The 20,708-nt window shown below is 48.1% G+C and overlaps 1 protein-coding gene across 3 annotated transcripts; it reads left to right on the top strand.

Annotated features, from left to right (window-relative positions):
• Positions 1-1,211: 1,211 nt before the first annotated feature.
• Positions 1,212-20,684, top strand: LOC120895185 (tachykinin-like peptides receptor 99D). 3 transcript variants are annotated; one of them, XM_040298297.1, is made up of 10 exons: positions 1,212-2,274; positions 7,243-7,487; positions 11,807-11,967; positions 12,209-12,383; positions 17,403-17,603; positions 17,690-17,840; positions 18,310-18,506; positions 18,600-18,685; positions 18,862-18,927; positions 19,052-20,684. In XM_040298297.1, the coding sequence occupies exons 2-10, from the start codon at positions 7,267-7,269 to the stop codon at positions 19,171-19,173; spliced, it is 1,380 nt and encodes a 459-aa protein (XP_040154231.1). In that variant the 5' UTR covers positions 1,212-2,274; positions 7,243-7,266; the 3' UTR covers positions 19,174-20,684. The 3 variants fall into 3 exon arrangements, with proteins under 3 accessions (XP_040154231.1, XP_040154230.1, XP_040154232.1); XM_040298296.1 differs by having other exon boundaries at positions 18,600-18,742; XM_040298298.1 differs by having other exon boundaries at positions 18,600-18,732; positions 19,052-19,190.
• The last annotated feature ends 24 nt before the right edge of the window (positions 20,685-20,708 follow it).

Raw genomic sequence — 20,708 nt, 5'->3', positions numbered from 1 at the left:
AGCAGATAATTTGAGGTTGATCTTTAAAGACCTTTACAGACACATAATTACATGGGGAAGAAGCTTTAACATCAGTAAAAATGTGTCGTTACAGGACCCTTTAAAATCTTCAAAGAAACAACGAATAACAACGCCCGAAACTATGCAAAAAAACAAACGCCTAAATGTATGCAATAAGTATGATAAAACATCCTTTTACTGACCTTAGCACAGGTAATAATTATATTTAAGGTAATTTTCCAGGTGTACATAATTTTCCAGGTCCACATAAATCCAACTAACTGTTGCATGTCTACAAAAAACATTCCATTACCAGACTGCTCTCAATGTATAATGCAAGCGAATAAAATCAAAACTTTTCCATACCCACGCATCCCACTCCAATTAATGCTCTCCATGTTACTGTTTTTTTCTCTCTCCCTCTTTCGCTTCGTCAATCTGTCCCATGAAATCACTGGCAAAACTTTCCTTACATCTCCCTCACTGGCATTCGCGTCCCAGACATTCCCAGCCGCAATTCAATTTGCAACTATTTGCCACTATCTTGCCAGGAAACTCGAGCGAAAGACGCAAGAAGCGCAAGAAGGGGAGAAATCGTATTGGAGAGATAGAGGAGCGACTGTCGCAAAGTTTAGCGCAAAAAGGTAAGACAAACATCGAAAGAAAACTCGTTCAAACGACAGATGGAGGCGCATGGTTTGCAACAACCGGTCCCCCTATTATGCGTAATTGATAAATGTGATGAGTAAGTGTTTACAGGACGGCCACCTCGTTGGTACCTCCCACTTCCCTCCCCCATGTGCCCGATGAGCAGCAAGAGCAGGCGGAGAAAAGCGCACATTACGCGCGCAAAGCGATTAATTACCACCAACACCACCCTCCTTTCCCCTGTTAACGTCTTCCGGTCCAAGCGTCGTACGCGTGCCGATGGTTTTGCCAGCATCACCCTCCTGCTTTCAACCGGACGTCTCGAAGAAGAAGCGCTCTCTCTCTCTTTCTTTCGCTCTTACGACGGCGCTTGTACCGCCGATTGCTCCATGCATTGTTTCTCGGGATCATCGCGATGTTTACAAGCAGTCAACGAAAAGCACTAACAACAACACCACAGCGAGCGCTCAACCGATCGGGTTTTCCGCTGAGTGACTTTGTCCTTTGCCGGAGCACTCAGCAGACGGCGAACCGTCACGAGCGTCAGTTTCGCTTCAGCCACGGAACGAATCGGACGCTCGAGCGAGTCGCTCTCGTCGCGTGTGTGCGCGCGCGTGTGTGTTGAGTACGTTGAGTCCGTCGCATGCCCGTCGCGAAGAGTGTTGTTCAGCCCATCAAGTAGGGTCGTGTGAAAAAAGGCCAGTTTCGCTCCCATTCTGTTAAACACTTCCGTTGAACAAGCTGTAAAGGGAGCCGGAAAACGGAAACACACAAAAAAAGGTCCTGCACACACACACACACATACAGAAACAGGCCAGAAGACAAGCATCATCCTTGTTGGGGCCGCGAACAAAGGAGACGATTACAAAAAGGCGATCCTTGTGTGCTGTGTGTCCTCCAAGAGGCAGCAGCAAAAAAAGAAAAGGTGCCATTGAGCGATGATGGCATCGCCTCGACCACTCCAACCCGTATCGCCATTTTCATCACTCGAGTAGGTGGGGGAGGGTGGTGGCCCTTGAAGAGCAAGGCTCGGGAGCAGAAAATGGCAACAATGATCGTCTCCTGTTCCGTGGTACCGACGAATATTCCACCTCCGTCGGGCATCGGGAGCATCGGCCAGCCTCAGCCGTGTCATATCTGCTTTGCCGTCATAAAAGAAGCGCTAGAAGTATGTGCTCGTTGCTAGGGCAGTGGTAGTAATGCCGACGACGGATGATTGCTGCTGCATGACCCCGTTTACTTTGATGAAGTTGTTCGAGGCGCGCGCGCTCCTCTGTGTTTCTATGTTTTTATTGTTCCCCTCCCAACGACCCAGTGAGTGTGGCTAGTGAAAGTGCACGAAGCGCATGCAACATGTGTTAAGATATTATCATAATTACATCGTGAAAGTGTGCTGTGTGAAAGTGGGTGGAGGAAACAAGCGAAAACCAAAAAAAGCTGAACCCATTTCGTGGAAAATAGTGCGCGGTGGAGACGGAGGTCGGACGCCGCTTTCATCTTTCCAGGTTGATTTATTGCACTCCAGCGGCGGCCGTGTGACTGTGACTGTGCACAATATCCATAAAAAAAGGACTCGAGCAAATCCTTTCCACGCTGCCCTCGATCGGACATAAACTGGACTTAAAGGTGGGTCGTAATGCCAGTTTTGTCGCCTCTCTAGCCGCACACACCTACAGACCACCAAACCGTAAACGAATCCCAAACACACAGGGACAGTTTAAGCTGACCATATTGTTGCGGGTGAGAGGATGCCAGGAGCAAAACCTCCAACCTGTTGGGTTTCTGGTTCGGTCCAGGTCGGTCGGTGTCAGCATCATCATCCTTAACCTTTGCAGCCCTTTTGTGGGATTTTCCGTGCTGTTTGCTTGGGGGAGGATGGTGGTGACCCCAGTTGTTCCCCTCCTCAAAATTGCCCTCCTTGGGTGGAAATAGTTTGCCGAACAAATTGGCCCCCCCGAAAAACCCATTATCGAGAACCAATCGAGAACGACTGTTCGGCAGACCGCAGCAAAAGCAAATGTGTGATCTGTCCGCTCGTTCGAACTCATAACCTCGTTGCTCGTTGGCTTGAGAAGGAAGAAGAAGAAGAAGGTGAACGGGGATCTTTTCCTTCTTGTTGTGGCACGGGTGAACCCCACAGCACGACAAATCCCAACAGATGGTTCGGTCCCTTTTTCGAACATCCTCCACTCAATTGTTTGTCGTGTCGTGCAAAACTTTCAACTATGAAGTTGCGCAACTCAGGGGATGTCCCGTGCGAGCGGTTTGTGGCGCAACAAGGCAAACGAAATCCCAGGACAGCCCAAAACGGCTCGGGAAAACAAATGCGAAACAACATTTCACTTAAAGTAAAACTCCTCAAAACCGCCCACCACCAGGGGGAGCACGCACGCGCTCGCTGGTGTTTCGGTTGCGCGCCCGACCGGACAATGAAACTGTGGGCCAGGGGGTGAGTTATCGTTTTCGGGCGTGGACAGCCCGTCCGATCGGTCGGTCCGCCACGTTTTCCCATCGATATCCATCAATCATCGTCACATCCTGGGAGGCTTTACGGGAGGCTTTTGTTTGGGTTTGAGTCCTCCCCCCCGCACACACACACACGCGCGGGAGGGCGGCGAGATGGAACTCCAGCCCGGTGACGTCAGCGGAGGCGATTTGTCTTCGAGCGTTTTGTGCGGTGTGTCCTTTGAGCCGCCTGCTGCACGTCATCCCCGGCCCTTGGGCGGCCCCCTTGGGCTGCTCCTGAAACAACACCTCCTTTTCTATTCCATTAGATCGCATAAATTTTCATCCAAATGACAGCAGGGCCCGTGTTTGGTTATGGTGGTGCCACCGTGCATCACTTCGGATCCTGAGGAGGCCCGCGTGGCCATATGGTGTTGCCGAGAAGTGGTTTCAGAGCGGTGTGGCGAGTGCGAGGGACCCTTACCTCAAACAGCCCGTACCGCACACCGCGATACTCAGGTTTCGCCTTTTGCGCCCCCGTGGCAAGCGACTCCGGTGGCGCCTAGATTGCTGCTAACTTCACGATACGCTGAGCCCTTCCAGCACAACCGCCGTGTGTCGTGCTGGAGGTGCTGGTGGTCGTGGGGCTTTTCGCCATGATATTGAACTGCCTTCCAACTTTCCTCACCCTCCCCCTGTTGGCAGATTTCTTAAACTTTTGCTCGCCCGCCGACCGATTTTTCCCGCTGACCTGGTTTATGAGGCAAAAACCGGCATTCCAACCGATGAAAGAGGGACCGGGCGTGCTTTTGCCCTTTTGTCCCTAAACCTCTCCTTCCTCCCACCATCACCACCACCACCATGTCAGTGCGCTGCCGCCAATAGTGGGCAAGTTGATTGAACCGAAAATCGAAAGTGGGCGCTTGCCAAACAAAAATAACAAATTGTGTTACATATGACCTGTCTAGCAAATTGCCTCCGGAACGGAATTGAATTCGATTTCGCAAAAGTGATACCCCGGCACCGGATGTGGTGGCTGGGGGGAGAAAGTGGGAGGAAAAAACTCTCCCCGGAAGGAACCGAACCCCGAAGCGGTGGGTAATGGTGCGATGTGTCCGTAGATTGACAGCCGAAACTATCGGCAAACAGAGAGCGGAAGCGACGAACGGACGAACCAGGAAGCCAAGGACACACTTTTACAAATTGCTAGCAACAGGAGTTTTGCTTTTCCATGACGGTGAACTCGTCAGACCAGGGAGGGAGGGAGGGGGGGGGAAAGGGAGCGCCGTGTCGGGCATCCAGAACTAATGAATTGATTCATCTCGGCGGTCGTCGGTTGCAGCAAATTTGATCTTGCGGACGGTTTTTCGGCCATTTTTTCGCCACTCGACGGTTTTGTTCCCACATGTCGTGTGACAATTTTTTGCTCTCTCCAGTTCTCATATGTGCGATCTATATGCGTTTAGCAATGTCGCTAGCAGGGCTCTTGCGTATTTGCTGCTTTTTTGTGCCGTTCGTTTCAATCTCGATATTAATCGTCCACGGTTGATTTGACGTTTTGCCGGGTGCGAGGGGGGGGGGGGGGTGACGTCCATTAGGGTATGTGTGTGCAGGTCGTCGGTATCGTGCTTCCGTCATCTTTCGCATTTGCCTTTTTGCTGCTGCTTCTGCTGCTGCTGATATGTTTTGCTTCGGCTTTGGATCATAAAATGAAAAGTTTACTGTTTTTGGTGACGGTTAGCTGATCTTTAGATCGAACGTCGTCGTAAAGTCGTAGATCTTATCAGCGACATTCGGTGCTAGTTCGGAGCAACAAGCTGTGCGGGATCGCTCGTGCAGGCCGGAACAAAAGTTGCTCTTTTGTATGATTTATGTTCATTTGGGATGGGATTGGGTAGATTCGCGCACATTGATATGGATTTATTGATTCACATTAATGCTTTGATTTCCGCTGTTAAAGCACGCTAAAGCTAAAGTATTGTTTTACAAATTGCATACATCTAGGCGACATTCATGTAGGTGCGTTTTGGTTGCTCTGCAGGAAAAATATATAAAAGTGTGCAATCATTTGGACAAACTTGAGAGTTAGAAACATTTTCACTACACTCAGTAAAAATAAATCAATTGGATCATCAATTTCTCAAATAATCTGTACAACATATCTGCAAAATTATGGAGTTTTTGTGAAAAAATTAATCTTCACATTATGTTCATACAGTTAAGCTTTTCATTACATTACAGAGCTTTTAATAAATACAGTCTTTCTTCGAGTTATGCGTATAATGTATTAATGTAATGACGACGATGATAATATTAATGTTACGCGTTGCTGGGACATTCGCGCATCTCAGATTGTTGCGTAAGTCGTAAGTGCCAAAATATGGATGATAAATAGATTTTTTATACTTAAATTTACTAAACGATTTCAAACATTTAGCAAAATTGCAAGATAATTGTGCCAATTTGACGTATGAATCGTCAAATGTAAACATTCGCGTGGCTCGGTTTCACGTTACTCAGGGAAATACTGTAAACTTAGTTACTACTATTTTCCGCATAAACGAAATTCCAATTGCATACTTTTAGGCGCATACAATTCACAAAGCTCAATTCAGTTTTATTTCATCATGTCAAATCGGTACATTTTCTCAAACCATTGTCAAATGGACACATAAATTGCATTTTTTGCTAAAGGTTTAAAACCACTAAAAAACGAACCGAAGAAATCATCGAATTTCCTAAACGAATTATACTAAATTAGTAGTAAAACGCATAAAAGCAATACATTTATTCAAAAATATCTATTCACCAACCACTATTTTTATTAAAAAAACTTTAGCAGCTTCAAGCTAAGCAACTCATTATTGGCTCGGAGAAAGACTGTATCACACTTGTACAAACACGCTTTTTACAAAAAAGCTTGTACAAATTCATCATTTACTTGCCTGCTCTGTACATCCCGTGAGCCACTCTATACATGTAAGCCGGCCAGCTGCTCGAACCACCCATCAACCACAGCCTAATTAACTGCTGCGTTACTGTAACGCTACAGCAAGTACAATCACCCAGCTAATACGAGACGAGATGTTTGCTAATTACCATTTCCTGCCTGCTTGAAGATCCAGCTCATTGAATGAAATCGACCGACGACGAACGTATTTCCAGCGATTCCAGCTCATAATGGTGCAGGACGTTGCCTGCCCCACTCGTACTCCACATCGTTCTGTCCTGCGTGCAGTTTCAATCCATCCTAAACCACTCCAAACCGAACGATGATTAAAGTTGTTAGGAATCACTATGCTCGAGTTTATTACCGAAGCACCGAGCGCCTGGCGTACGACGGTTTTCCGTGTGCGCCTTTTCCCATTGGTTTATCGTGGCTCGTGCCTTGTGGTTTTGCTTTTATTTTTCACTGTTTGCTCCTTTCCCCACAAGAGGACGACGCACACGGGATGATGATGCTCTATCGTGACGGAACTCGGACTCGGAAAATGTGTCAGCAGCAGCAGCAGCAGCAACAGCAGCAAACGGCCACCAATCCTCATGAGCATAATAACAACAACAATAATAATAATAATAATGATAATAACGGCAGCCGCACGAAGCGGAAGCCGGAAAAATCGGTCCTTGTTTTACAAGCAATTTGTTGCACGGGGTTTTTGGGGAAGGAAATTGCAAAACCTTCCCCCGCACTCCTCCCGGCCAACCCATTTCCGGCCCCTTTTGCTCGAGGTGGCATGGCACTCGAAGGGATGGTATGGGGCGTCGGGCGTTCCAAATTAATGTTAAACTTTTAATGGCAAACGACAATCGTGTCGTCCCCGGTTTGCCGCTGCTGCGTCTGTTTGCTTTTCCACTTTTCCACGCTTATCGTGGTGTTTGTTTGTCCCTTGGCGTGTCTTTTTTTGTTGTTGGGGAGGGACGATTTGGGTTTGGGAGGAGTTTATTACAACATAATCGGAGATAGTTTTACTCAAACAATCAACACTGTGGGTTCGAGTAAAACGACTCATTTAATGTCCCTCCCCACATTTCGTTAATCAACGCAGTGCGGGGTCCTAAAGAAGAGATTGAAAATGTAAAAAATAAAACAGACTGAGTCAACAACGCTATTAAACGCTTTTCCATTGTTTCTCTCGCCCCCCACAGAGAGTTACAGCGGTCGAGCGAACCATGGACCTGGAGGAGCTTGCGGTAACCCTGCTGACGGGTGGAAATAAATCGACCGCCGGAACCAGCAGCTGCTGCCCTGCCGGCACTGGCCTCAACGGAAGCGGCGCCGAGCCGGGCTGGAGTGCGACATCCGCCGAGCTGGAGATCGCCTGGAGGGAAAGTTCCCCGCCAACGCTCGTCGCCGGACCGTACCCCGAGCCGAACGGAACCGCCGAAAGCATGTACGTATAAGCGCTTCTTGTTGAGTGAGGAAACAAAAAAAGCACACACACACACACACACACACACACACACACACACACAGTGCATAAAACTTGCATTTCCGCTCTTTCCCTGCTCGCTGCAAAGTTAGTGAATTAAATGCTGGCTGGCTGGTAACCGATGGCACGCGATTCGGTTTCACTGGTTGCCGTCCCATCCTCTCGCCCTATTTCATTCCTCCTTAATCCATGGAAGCATCCGTTGTTAAGTGGTTTTGTGTGGATTTACAGGCGTGTAAGCGATGGACAACTTTTCACCAAAGCTGCCGCCCGAAGCCGCATTTCCCTCTCGTCCCACCAAGCCTGAGTCGCCTGTTTGCATGTGCAGGCAAGTGTAAGGCTGGATTAGATTAGCCCGGATTCTTTTCGTCCTTCCGGGCTAATGTGCATCCGTACAACGTTTCGTGTATGCGTGTGTGTGTGTCTGTTGTAGAGTTTTTCGATAAAAAATAGATACTAAACGATGCATTTTCTGTACGGAATGCCGTACGGGGACGGGTCTGCACGAAATAAAACTGCACATAACTAAAATCCTGCTCCCATTCCGCAGGGAAATGGTGCAAACCGGGAAGCTCAACTTATTTTTTCGTCTTGTTGTTGCTAGCCTTGCTATTCTTCGTTTCGAAAATGGTCGGATATCCTGCTGCCGGTAACGGTACCACACACAAATACTCACAAGGCACACACACACACAGACACACATACATCCAGTTTGTGAGTTGAATTTCAACGGGTATTATTATTTTACAACGACTTCCCAGCACCAGCAGCAGCACCAGCTTAAATGGTGTAGCATCCTTCGTTGGGGCGCTATGAGAAGCGTGCACATTCCAGGCCAGAAGGATGCAGCTGAATGGGTATCCCCGCGCTGGAGTACGTTCTTCACGGTGCAACAGCGCAAACAAAAGCGCCCCGTCCGCTGGGCCGAGCAACGGGGTGGTGTTCCCCGTACAAGAGTGTAAGCATTAAGAATGGAAGCACCGTAGTTGCTGCTCCCGCTGCTGCTGCTGTGGGAAAGTACGCAGCCAGTTGTGAACGGTGAGCTACCAGGCGGCTCCATCCCTCTTGTGGGCCACGTGCGCATTGTTCTACGCGATGCGCGGGTTGCGTCAAGCGCCAAGCGTCGATGGGAAGCGTTATAATGCCAGCGTGTGAACGAACGGAAGCGCCCCGAGAAGGTCAGCCAAGCCGGCATGCAAAACGAAGCAAACAAACAAATTAGAAGGAAAGCAACGAAAAAAAAAATCGAAAAAGATTGGAATCCCCAGCTCACATACTGTGCCGGGAGTTGGCCGAGGTCACAGGGCGACAGCAAGAAGAAAAACATCAAAACAGCACAGCCCGAGCACCGGATAAGATGCAGTCGAACGAGCGCATACTGCACATGCATTGCTGCAACTGGAGAATTCCGTGTATGTGCAGCGTCCCGTCGCCCTTCAATGGAAATTGCACCGGGAGCAGGCGGTTGGGTTGAGTTGGTGTGCCAGCAATTCGAGCACTATTCGAAACAACCTGTTTCTAAGATACATCCAACATCCAGGCCCAAGGGGGAAGGAGTGTCTCGCGGGCATTCGTGTGTCGTGGTTGGTGAAACGAAGCGGCTACACACGTACACGAAATGGTTGGAATTGCTACACAGTCGCACTAGTCGAGTCTTTATGATGCTGCAAACTATTTCATTTGCGATTACCCCATTTACGAAATGACTCGATACTAAATGGGTCGAGAGCACACGCACACACCCACACATACACACACACACACACACACAGCCATACATGGGGAGAGAAGTTTACCTTTGCTTCGTCTGGTTCTGACAGCTCGAACAGCAGCAAATGGCCTCATCCTCCCAGCTGCAACAACAGACTTTGCGCAACCGTTCAGATTGAAATAATTGGTCAGCGTGAAGTGTGTTGAGTTGTGCATCTAGCTTATCAGCAAATGGTTCGCTTGTCTACGTGCATGTGTGTGTGTGTGTGTGTGCATGCTACAAACGCCCGAATGTGCTCGAAAATCCCACACGGAAATCGTAATCGGTTCGCTGTTACTGTTGCGGTTTTACCTTCACATTTCGGACGTGCGGTTGGCTAATAGTAGCGGCAAGGTGGAGGGGATGGGGCTGCAAACCATAAGTGGAAATTTTGGAATTTATTCAATTAAGCACACATGCACACACCCGATCTCACCCTCCTTCCCCCCAAAAACCCAGGGGAACAAATTAATGTAGCGTAATTAATCGCACAGCAACGTACAACAACTTCTGCCACATTTTATGTGCGTTTTTCCGCATCGAGATGGTTCCAGTTTTATCGAGCTGTAGGGGGTTGGAGGGAGGGGCGGTGGTGGCTGCTTCCCAGTAGTCATCCAGACTGTTTGGCAGTGAAACGATTGCTGAAATGTTTGCACCGTGCAGGAGCAGTGCGTGGCATGCCCGAGTGCTTTCCATAAAGCGTTTGTACTTAGCAGAGGAAAATGGGGTGTAGGGGAGGGGTTGAGAGGGGTATGGGCAACTAATCCAATCAGCGATTTGTTCACTGTGTTGATAGGGAAACTTACAACGCGTTGTTTGGCAGCGGTGCGCTTTGGTTTTGATTTCACTCAAGCCCTTTCTGTGCCGCCGATTTGCGATTAAATGTGTACACGATTCGCGCTTCAAGCGGCTTCTTACCACCGGCACACGCTCAGCAACACTCAGCTTGCATTGTGTATAGCGCACGAGGCCATAAAAAGCACCAGTTTCGATCAAACCGATGTGCTTTATGTGCTGAATGTGTGCGTGTGCTTGGCGCGGGGAATCAACTTCACACGGCGGCGGCAGCAGCAACCGTCGCACATGTTCAAGGACCTCGTGCGTTGAGCCTGAACAAAAGCGAGTGTTGACTTGGACTTGGTGGTGTATCACCACATCATAGGGAAAAGTTTTCCATCCAGGTTTTTTTTTCAGGGCTTCAACCGTACAAAAACACACAAACAGGAAGCGTGGAAAATGATTCCCTTTTTGGGGAGAAGAAAGGATCGCACGTTACGTCGATTATTATGTTTAAAACCATACACACACACGTAAGCGCTGGTTGGGTGTTGTTTTTTTATCGATTGAATTTTGACAGGTTTGTTTTTCGTGGGTTTAAACTTCAAACTTTTGTCGAGTGCTTTAGCCGATGGTGTGAAGCGTGGTAAAAAGTGTCAGTTTGCTTGTTGAGTGTACAGTTACCTCCTCTTGATTAAGGCTGCAATGTTAACTGTTGAAGCATTTAAAGCATTTTGAAAAGAATTTAAAAATTATATAATAAATATTGTTTTAAATGCGGCTACAGCTAACAATACATACACTTCAATTATGTTGCCCTCATTAGAGGGTTTTCCAGGAGTAGGACACTTCCTTGACTCTTTCCTATGTGAAGTGAACTTCATAAGATGGAAATTGGACTCTATGGGATCCTTTTTGGGCAGACTGCTTGGAAATTCCTATTGGATTTGTCCGACAAGTGTGCTATAGAGTCCAGATCCGATTACATTAAGTTCATTTCACGTAAGAAGGAGTTAATAAAGTGTCCCACAGCTATGAGAACTCTTGGAAAACCCTGTATCTAATGTTTAATTTCATCAAACAGTTGATGATTGTAAACCGACATATTTCTATTTTATTTTTATAAATTGTACAAAACTAATAGCTCCCCTATGATAAATAAATGTCTGTTAATTTAGTGGAATTCCCCAAAGCGTTTCAAAAAAAGGTTGTGAAATATTGATCAGAGTCTTTTTTAGAAATTAATGCTCAGCGCACGACTACCATAAAATAAGCTGCCAATAAGCATCCTACTCCTGGTGAATCCCCAAGAAGATCTTGCACGGGAAGCAGAATAAATTTACATTTTTACAAAAAAGGCAAAACAAGCTCTCTTCGTGCTTCACTTTCCAAGTTTTATTAATCCAATTAATATCCATTCGAACGTCCTTCTGCCCCAAACACGTCGATACACATTAAACGTTCCAAACATCCCGGCCCCAAATACGGCCTCATGTTTGCAACATTTAATGGCGACTTGTTTGCAGTGTGTCCATGTGTATCATCTTCCCGCACCACTCACCCAGCCACTCGTTCGCAAGTCAGTCTATTCAATGCAAGCTTAATGAATTCAATTCGCAAACATTTACTTGAAGCGCACCGGTAAAGGCTCGCGCCCCATTCGCTGACCATTTGCTGCCATCAGTTACGTACGCTGACTTGCCTGTTTTATTTTCTTCTTCTCTTCCATCTCTCTCTCTCTCTCTCTTTACAGACAAACGATGGACTTTTTCTCGATACTGCCGCTCTGGCGGCTGATCGTGTGGAACGTGCTGTTCGCCGGCATCGTCATTACGGCCACCGTCGGTAATCTGATCGTGGTGTGGATCGTCCTCTCCCACAAGCGGATGCGCACAGTCACCAACTACTTTCTCGGTAGGTAATGCGATCGGTTTCGGAACACAAAACCCACCCGTGGTGGTCACCATCGGGGCAAGTTGAAGTAGTCTTTCCGCTTGCGCAGTTTGTCGCTCGCGCTGTAACCGAAGCGCAACCGGTGTGGAAGCTTTTAATTTGCATTTCCTTCTGTTTATTTCCCTCCCACATGCTCCCTCTCTCTCTCTCTCTCTTGTTACTCACTCACTTCCGGGAAATGGTGTGCACTTGCCGGCTGCAGTTAATTTATCGATAGCGGACGCGATGGTGTCGACGCTGAACGTCACCTTCAACTACACGTACATGCTCTACCTGGACTGGCCGTTCGGGACAATGTACTGCAAAATATCACAGTTCGTTGCCATTCTCAGCATCTGCGCTTCCGTGTTCACGCTGATGGCCATCGCGATCGATAGGTAAGCATATGCGGGGCTGTGGTGCTGGGAGGGTTGCCGGTCGGTCAAAACCATACGATGGACACGGTGACGTAAACGCGAAGGCATTGGAGCAAAAATATATATTTTTATGCTGCTGTTCCTATATCGGGTGGCAAAGAGCGCAACGCGGTGTGGAGCAAGGGGAAGCCAGCAAAACGTTATCTCTCCCTTCGAAACAGAGCCACCAACAGAGTGAACGACCAGGATGAGCGGGCAGAAAATAAAAATGGCAAAACTCAAACAAACAGGACGAAACGGAAAAAACATCCGGCTGGACCCGGAAAGGGCCCTTTTCGCATTTTATTTAATTTTTGCAAAACAAACCGATTCCATCATGCCACTCTCGCCCGTCCCCGCCGTGCGTGCCGTCTCCCTCCTCATGCGTGCGAGCCACCAGGCCAGGCGTTGTCTTGTTGTCGTTTTGTTGCTGTGTGTGCAAACGTTTCGCTTGACTTCATCATTTTATCTTCATTACTCTTACGAGAGAGCGCGCGCGGGCTCGTCTTCTCTACCCTATCACCCTCTTCCCTCCACCTCCGTATGTATGTCCTCCGGGGGGCTGGGTGCCAAAGCGCTCACGCTACCCATCCATGCAGGAATGCGCTCGCTCCGCGTGGCGTATGTTTGCGAAACGAGAAAACAAACGGCTGTGTTTTCTGGCGAGTGGAGTGAAGCCCGGGACGCAGTTGGCATGACGGATTGGTCTGTAGGCTGAAGCTGAGGAGCGGGGAAAGCAGGCCGAAAGGACATTCAGAAAGGGCAGACGGCAGAGTATAATAGGCATCCAGGACACGTCCACAGCAAGCGCCTAGCACCAGCGCAGCGAAACACGAGAACGATGACGACTGTATTTATCCGTTTCTGAAAAATTTACTTCTAAAGTGGTGTCTTAAGCAGCGAGGCGGAGACCTGGCGGGACGACGACCGCTTTGCCTGCTTGTTGCCCTTTCCCGCCGTCACTGGTTAAGTGCTTAAAGTTGAGCTTTAAAAGCGATTTGGCATACGTCGACGGGAAAATGGTTCGCATCGCTGCTCACGTCAGCTCACTCGCCCGTGCGTTCCTCGGGCCACGATGTCACGTTGTCACGCGACGAGGTGACAGTGGAAGAAGGATTTGCCTTCCATTCCTACTTCGCTCCCTGCCCCCGGGGCGATGCGTTCGTTGTTTCAGGGTCAGCAATAAACATTCCAACTCGCGGGGCACTCACACACACTCAAAAGCAATGCCAAGAAAGCAATCTGTGTCTGGGGAAAGGCCGCTTAGCTTAGCGGTTGTTAGACGCGTGCTTAGCACTTTTTCTTGCTTCTTTTTTGGGTATATTTTTGTCAGCGATCTATTGTTTCGCATTTTTCATGCGAATGTCCTGCACACGATTGCTGCTTCTTTCTCTCTCTCTCTCTTTCTCTGTTTACTTGTAACACGCACTTCGGGATTTGATTCTTTCCTTCTCGTTTATGGTCCACAAATCACGCTGGTGGTGACGCGGTGATTAGAGTTGGCGTTTTGAGCAGCATTTGATGGCAGCCTGCCGGTGTGCGTGGGCCGCCCTGTTAACTTTACACCGTTCTGACACATCCGGTAATTGGAAAAGCCGGAAAAACGTGATGTACAGGGCACAAGGGCCGCGTAGGCAATGAATTGTGGTTGTCATCTTGGTTTTTTTGCTATTTTTATCATTCATTATGGTTTATTGTTAAGTGTTTTGACAGTGGGCCGAATTCTATTAACACTCAGAAAAGCATGCTTTATTGGTCTTTCATGTCGTCCAGTACATTGTCTTGACACATCTTATGGGAGCTTTAAACGCAACCTTTTATGGGCGGTGAAGTGTGTTACACTCTGTCGAAACTTTTCATCGACACCATGGAGCCGCCCAGTCAATGACATGGAGTTTAATGATGCTTCAGAAGTTGCTTTGTCTTCAAGCTGCTCATATGATACGTATGTTTAAAAATATCCCAGATGAGTACATAAAAACCCAAAAAAAAAAAGAGACGACTCTCTCTCCAATTTCAAGTTTCGCACCATTGCAAATGCTATCCGTACTCGTGGAGTGCATCGGTTTTTAATGATGTGCGTCATATAAGACTTTACTTATTTTACCTTCGTTACATTCCAATCCATCCTCTCCGCTTTTTATCTGTTTCTTGTTTCGAAAACCAATGCATCATTACGCTGTCTTTGAGTTGGGCGAACTTTTAGCACTACTCGGTGGTATGAAACTTCATACACTGACTCCTTGTGAGGAAAATAGGTATCAAACCTCATAGACTGAACGAACTTTATGGCGCAAGATGAGTATCAATACTTGGCAGTAGATAATGAATAGCTAAAAAGCGTTTGCAAGTTTATAAAAAGTTTTTTGAGAGGCTCAACTTTGTCTATTACAAATTTCATTCAGCGTTACTACGTCTCGGTTGAGGTTAATATCGGTTTTATGCCAATATTGCCACCGTTCAATATTAGACTCAGCCACGTTCCGTAGAACGGCAGTAGTCTAAAGTTTGTTTACTTATTTTTATTACAGAAAATCGCTCAGGTTGTAATGCTAGTTGAAGGGCCTTATGTAAGTGTGTATGAAGCTCTTCGAAACGCGTTGTGAATGCTTGGAAAGGACGCAAAGCGTTTATTGCATTTTATTGAAGGAATACTTAGAAACAGGTTATCGTCATTGTAATAAGTCCATAATAATTTTATTTATATCAACACTCCTTTCAATTGTACTCATAAAGGGCTGTTGACTTTAAATGGTACCCCAAGTGGTGAAGACTAGACCCTATCAAGTTAAAAGACTGCAGGCGTTTTGGCGATCTTCTTCAACATTTGTAGGTACTATATACTGTTTTCCAGGGTAGTTTCCAACGCTACCAACATCATTCAACGCTAGCGAGTTGTTATTCAACCAGCAGATAATATGAAGAGTGTGCCACGAACAAGTCAAATCATTAATGAAGCCTAAAGTTCAAGAGCATAAGCCCCAAATAGTTTGCAGCAACTAAAGTTAGGATGAGCAAGATAGGCAAGAGTTTCGTATTAATGAACTGTTTCGATCAATTTCTAACAAAACTATTTGAGCATCATTAAAGTAATTGACTCAATGGCTGGAAAGCTTTGGAAAGGGTTTCTGTAAGTGCAATGAAGAGTTGCCATTCAGGACCTTTTTGATCAATGCTCAATTTTAGAAGCACGACTGGAGAGAGTACCACATTCCCTTTACGGCTAACTCGCCGCACAGAGAGAGAGAGAGAGAGGACCGTCTCGGAAAGCCAGCATGAAGCCTAAACTTCCAAACGACCACCCCATCGCTTTTAAACAAATTAAACAGTAAAAGTAACATATTCAAATCCCATTCAATCATGCCAAGCACCGTACGAGCACCGTTCAAAGTGTGTGTGTGTGTGTGTGTGTGTGTGTGTGTGTGTGTGTGTGTGTGTGTGTGTGTGTGTGTGTGTGTGTGTGTGTGTGTGTGTGTGTGTGTGTGTGTCTGCATACGAAAGCCCGTACACTGAAGACTAATATGCAAACTATCTACTAATTGATCATTAACCTAAGCCGACGCAAACACGCATTTCCCCACGGACGGGCAGGCGGGCGCCCACTGGGGGCGGGAGGACGAAACAGGCATCCCCTTACGCTTCATAAATCTTATCTTTATCGCACCGGTTTCGGGTGGAAAAAAAGGAAAGAGTGGGAGAAAACACCTTCCAGCATCGTCACCTCCCCCCTTGACGTCCTGGGCTGCCCTTTTTTCCCGAATTAAAGGTTACCGAAGGGTACTTCAAATAAATTATCACAAGCACCTCTCCCATTTACACCCTACCACTGGCTCCCCACAGGACAGGATGTCGGATATTTTCGATGTCCTAGCGCACGACTGGTGTCTGCTTCCTCCTCTACTTTGGTTTGTCTGCCTTTTTGTAGCGCTAGTTTGTTCGGGCGCTAGTATTTGCCAGCGCTTCTACGAACACTCACCGCGGTGAGCCTGCAAGCCCTTCCCCAAGGCGGCCAAACGATCATCATCATCATCAACATCCCGAAACCATTTAATGCGCCCCGGTTCCCGACCAAACTATGCGCAAAGTAATAAATTATTCAAAAGCGCTCGAGAGTGCAGCGCATTTCCGACGGACAACTCATCTCGTTGCAAAAGAGCGGAGTGTCGTCTACTGCTTTCTACTCCTTTCTGCGTCGAATGCTCTTGAATGGCGGAAATGTTGAAGTGCGCGCTTGCTCTCCCTCTCTCTCTCTCTCTCTAGCTCCTTTTTGCCTCGCACAGCTCAAGTGATGAATATTTAATTAGGACAATTAGATGAAACCATCTCCCATCGCCAGCCCGGCCCAGCCAGTCGGTGCAACGATGCTTTTAAGCAGAATGCACAATTATTAGTTTTTCTTTGGTTGTGCTGCCTGTTTTTTGTGTTTGCTGTCCTATTCACCAAACATGTTCATTTCGCTTATCGTCCTGGTTTTTTTTTTGTTGGGGGAAGGAGCGGGGATGCAGCCTCGTAGATTCGGTTTCAGTGCTTGGTGCTGCCGGTTTAGGGGTTTGGGGCTGTGGCCCAAAACTAATTTCAACAAGAAACCAATCTCTCCAATGGCCCGGAAGCGTTGTACGTAGGTCCACAGGCAGAGAATCATCCAACTCCATGCGGATGATTAAATCATTCGCTAAACCTGGCTGCCGGGGCCGTAATGCAATTGTACTAATTTAATACTTGGAGTTGGTCTGGACTTCCAGCTTCCCGCTGGAATGGTTCGTGTGTCTGTGTTTATTTCTGCGCAAGGGTGCAAGAGTGTATTGAGCTGTTGAGCTATTCCGTGCACCCAATACCCTTAACTGCGGGTTTTCTGCAACCCGTCCGTTGCAGAAGTTTGGGCCTCAGCTTCTTGTTTGAAGTCAAAACCAGAAACCTAACCCAACAAACATGCATACACCTTCTCTCTATCTATCTATCTCTCTCTCCTTCTTCAAACTCCCTCGCTCCAAAACCAACTAGGTATGTTGCCATCATGAACCCGCTGAAGCCTCGCATGGGCAAGAAAGCAACGCTGTGCGTGGCGGCCAGCATCTGGATCGTCGGCACGATCATCTCCTGCCCGTCGCTGCTCTTCTTCACCACCTACCCGATGAAGGACCACATCCTGTGCTACGCCGAATGGCCCGACGGTCCCTCGAACCACTCGCGACAGGAGTATGTGTAAGTAGTGTTCGTGTTCGTGTGTCTATGTGGTTGAGTGCATCTAAAGAGAGCTTTGGTTTGGTTTTGTGCGGCATTTTTGTCAGGTACAACATCGTGTTCATGCTGCTCACCTACTTCCTACCGATCGGCTCGATGACGTACACGTACGCCCGGGTCGGGCTGGAGCTGTGGGGCTCGAAGAGCATCGGCGAATGCACGCAGAGGCAGCTGGACAACATCAAAAGCAAACGGCGGGTACGTAGCAAGTACGGCCGTTTCATTTCCCCGGGAACTTTGGCCCATTCGCCCGGTCGCTTCGAAATGGACAAAGTTTTTCCGAGTTTTGAACGGTTTTTTTGGGGGGGAAGGAAGGGAAGGAAGGGCGGTACGAAACTTCAGCATCTAATGATTGAACTTTCCATCATCAAAATGAGCACGTTTGAATTACACCCGACAAAACAACCGGGACAGTTACAACCGAAAGACCGAAGGGAACGAAGTTTTGACTCTCCATCTCGTCATTCTTGATGTTGGTTGGGCCATGGGCAATGGTCCCGCTCTGTCCTATTTCTCTTACCGACTCTCACGACTCGCTTTCCCTCGGGCGCGGCAGACACACTCATTAGCTAAAGGACGTAAGTAATGTCGTATTTTATTTCCCATTTTCCATTCCCATCCGGCCTTCCACCACACGCAACCGAATGCAACCGCGACGCCGCGACAGGTCGTTAAGATGATGATGATTGTGGTGATAATCTTTGCCGTCTGCTGGCTACCGTTTCAAATCTACTTCATCCTCACGTCCTACTATCCGGAGCTGACGAAGAAACCGTACATCCAGGAGGTGTACCTGGCGATCTACTGGCTCGCGATGAGCAACTCCATGTACAATCCCATCATCTACTGCTGGATGAACTTACGGTAAGAGGATGCACCTGGATCCTAATGCTACATTTCTGGTTTACAATTACACGCCTTGTCTGTTTGTCTGTCTGTCTGTCTCGGTCCGCATAGGTTCCGGCGTGGCTTTCAGCAGTTCTTCCGCTGCTGCCCGTTCGTGCGCGTCACCCCGGACAGTGCCAGCAGCCACCGGCGCACCGGTACGTCCCGCTACTCGTGCTCCGGCTCGCCGGACCACCTGCGAATAGTAAGAAATGGTGTGCATTTTTGAAATGGGGCTTCCTCCGGGGAGGGTGGCGAATGTCTTTTGGGGCTAATCACACTCTTAACACGCGTTTGTTTTGTTGTTGTTACTGTTGTTCGCTTTCCACGGCAGATACGGAGCGGTCGTTTCTGTACAACGGTTCCCAGTCGCCCACCGGACAGCGGAAATGGCAAACCGGTAAGCACTGCCTAATCGATTCATTTCCATACCACACTCGATGCGGCAGCGGCAACGATCGTAATCTCGGGTTTCAACCATTCAACCACGCTGTGTCGGTGGTTGCTCTTTCGTTTCGTTGCAGGTCCCATGCGACGGGTGAACACGATGCTGACGAGCCAGATGGTGAATCAAACTACCAGCCTGTGCTGTGCGTCCCCGGCGGACGGCAACCCACCGGGCGGACCGGGCCGGCCGAAGGATTAGCAGCAGCTGCACGAGCTCGGTCGCGGGCTCGGTGGATCGAATCGTGCGTCGCGCCACCATCGACCATCGGTCCGATCGTGCCAATCGGTAGAGGAACTGTAAATAGGAGGCCCCAATGCACACAAACACACATACGAGACACGGAACGATGAGGGGCAAAAGTGTGCTCCAGCGAAAAGACGCTGGAAATTGGAAATGAAGTCTTTTAAGCTCCTAGCCAAGATTAGTGCGAGGTACAGCGAGGTTGATAGGGAAATTGGAAAAACCTCCCGCTGTGTGTTTCCACCGTCTACTCGCTCTATCTCTCTGTCAGTGTGCGTGTGTGTGTGTGTTTTTATGAAGTGGAGATTGCAAATCTCGTAAATTAATTTGCCCACCGTGCACCGTAGTAGCTGAACCGCTGACCGAAGGTGTGTCATTCCACGACTTCATCTCGGGCGGGCCTGTCACAAACAAAAAACCCCTCACCGAGCGAGGCAGAAGCACTGAGGCAAGATATGGATGTTCTCGTTTTTGTGTTGCCCACCGCTCCCCACAAGTATACGTAAGTTACATTCGGCCGACCGCACAGAGCCACCGCGCCTCGGCAAAGAGTGTTAAGCTGATTAACAACCTTCGCCCAAGCGCTTTATTTATAGCTCCTTCCTCTCCGCAAAGAAAATCTTGCAACCCGCGGTCGGGTTATCTTTTCCCTCGGTTCTCCTGACGTTGGTGAACTGGACGAAGAGGAACTGAAGGAAAAAATGGAATCCTGTTGTTTTATAACTCTTTTCCTTCGTTTTGTTCCGCCCGCACGTTGTTTTGTAGAAGATGAAATGGTTCCCAATCTTCCACTTTGAAGTGGGTCTTTCTCCGGTGAGTGTTCGTATTTCGGGAGATGCCCGGGAAGATTAGTCTCGCCCTTCTCCCCCCGCGATAATAGTACGAGCGGTTTAGCCCCCCCCCTCCCCACCCTATCCACCATAGGAAATTAAATGGACGACCGTAAATCGAGAGCGATTTAATCGACGAAGATTTAGATTTGACTCCATTAATCACGATAAGTGCGAAACGGTGTACAAGACCGTTACTGTAGCAGGGGAAGAAGCAGTGAGTGTGGCTGAGGTGGCCGCTAACGACCCATCCGCTAGCAAAGCTGTTTTTTCTCTTTCTCTCTCCCCCACACCCCTCTTCCCCCTTTGTGGTAGCACAATGAAAAATCTGGGGCTGTGTAAGCCACAAACAATAGACACACGAGTCAAAGGACCAATTTAACCGTTAAGCGTTACGAAAGCATAAAATCCGCGCGAATAGAGGAGGTTCATATAGAAAGACTAGTAGGTAGCCCTGTAAGCAAAGGCAGTGAATGGGGTGTGTTAATTTTTGGATCAACTGTGAACAATAACTCCCTTTCCATACACTCCCCCATTCAGGCCCCTCCCCTTATTCCTGGGTAGAGTAGACCTGGGAGCAAGTATTCGCGATACAGCATTGGTAATAAATCTTATTTGTGGCTCTCCACTGTGAATGTCGATAAACTGGTCTGTGGTTTTTGT

This window comes from Anopheles arabiensis, chromosome 2 (genome assembly GCF_016920715.1).
Source record: "Anopheles arabiensis isolate DONGOLA chromosome 2, AaraD3, whole genome shotgun sequence".
Classification (NCBI taxonomy): domain Eukaryota; kingdom Metazoa; phylum Arthropoda; class Insecta; order Diptera; family Culicidae; genus Anopheles; species Anopheles arabiensis.
The sequence above is the reverse complement of the archived record's forward strand: the minus strand, read 5'-3'. Positions and strand labels throughout refer to the sequence as shown.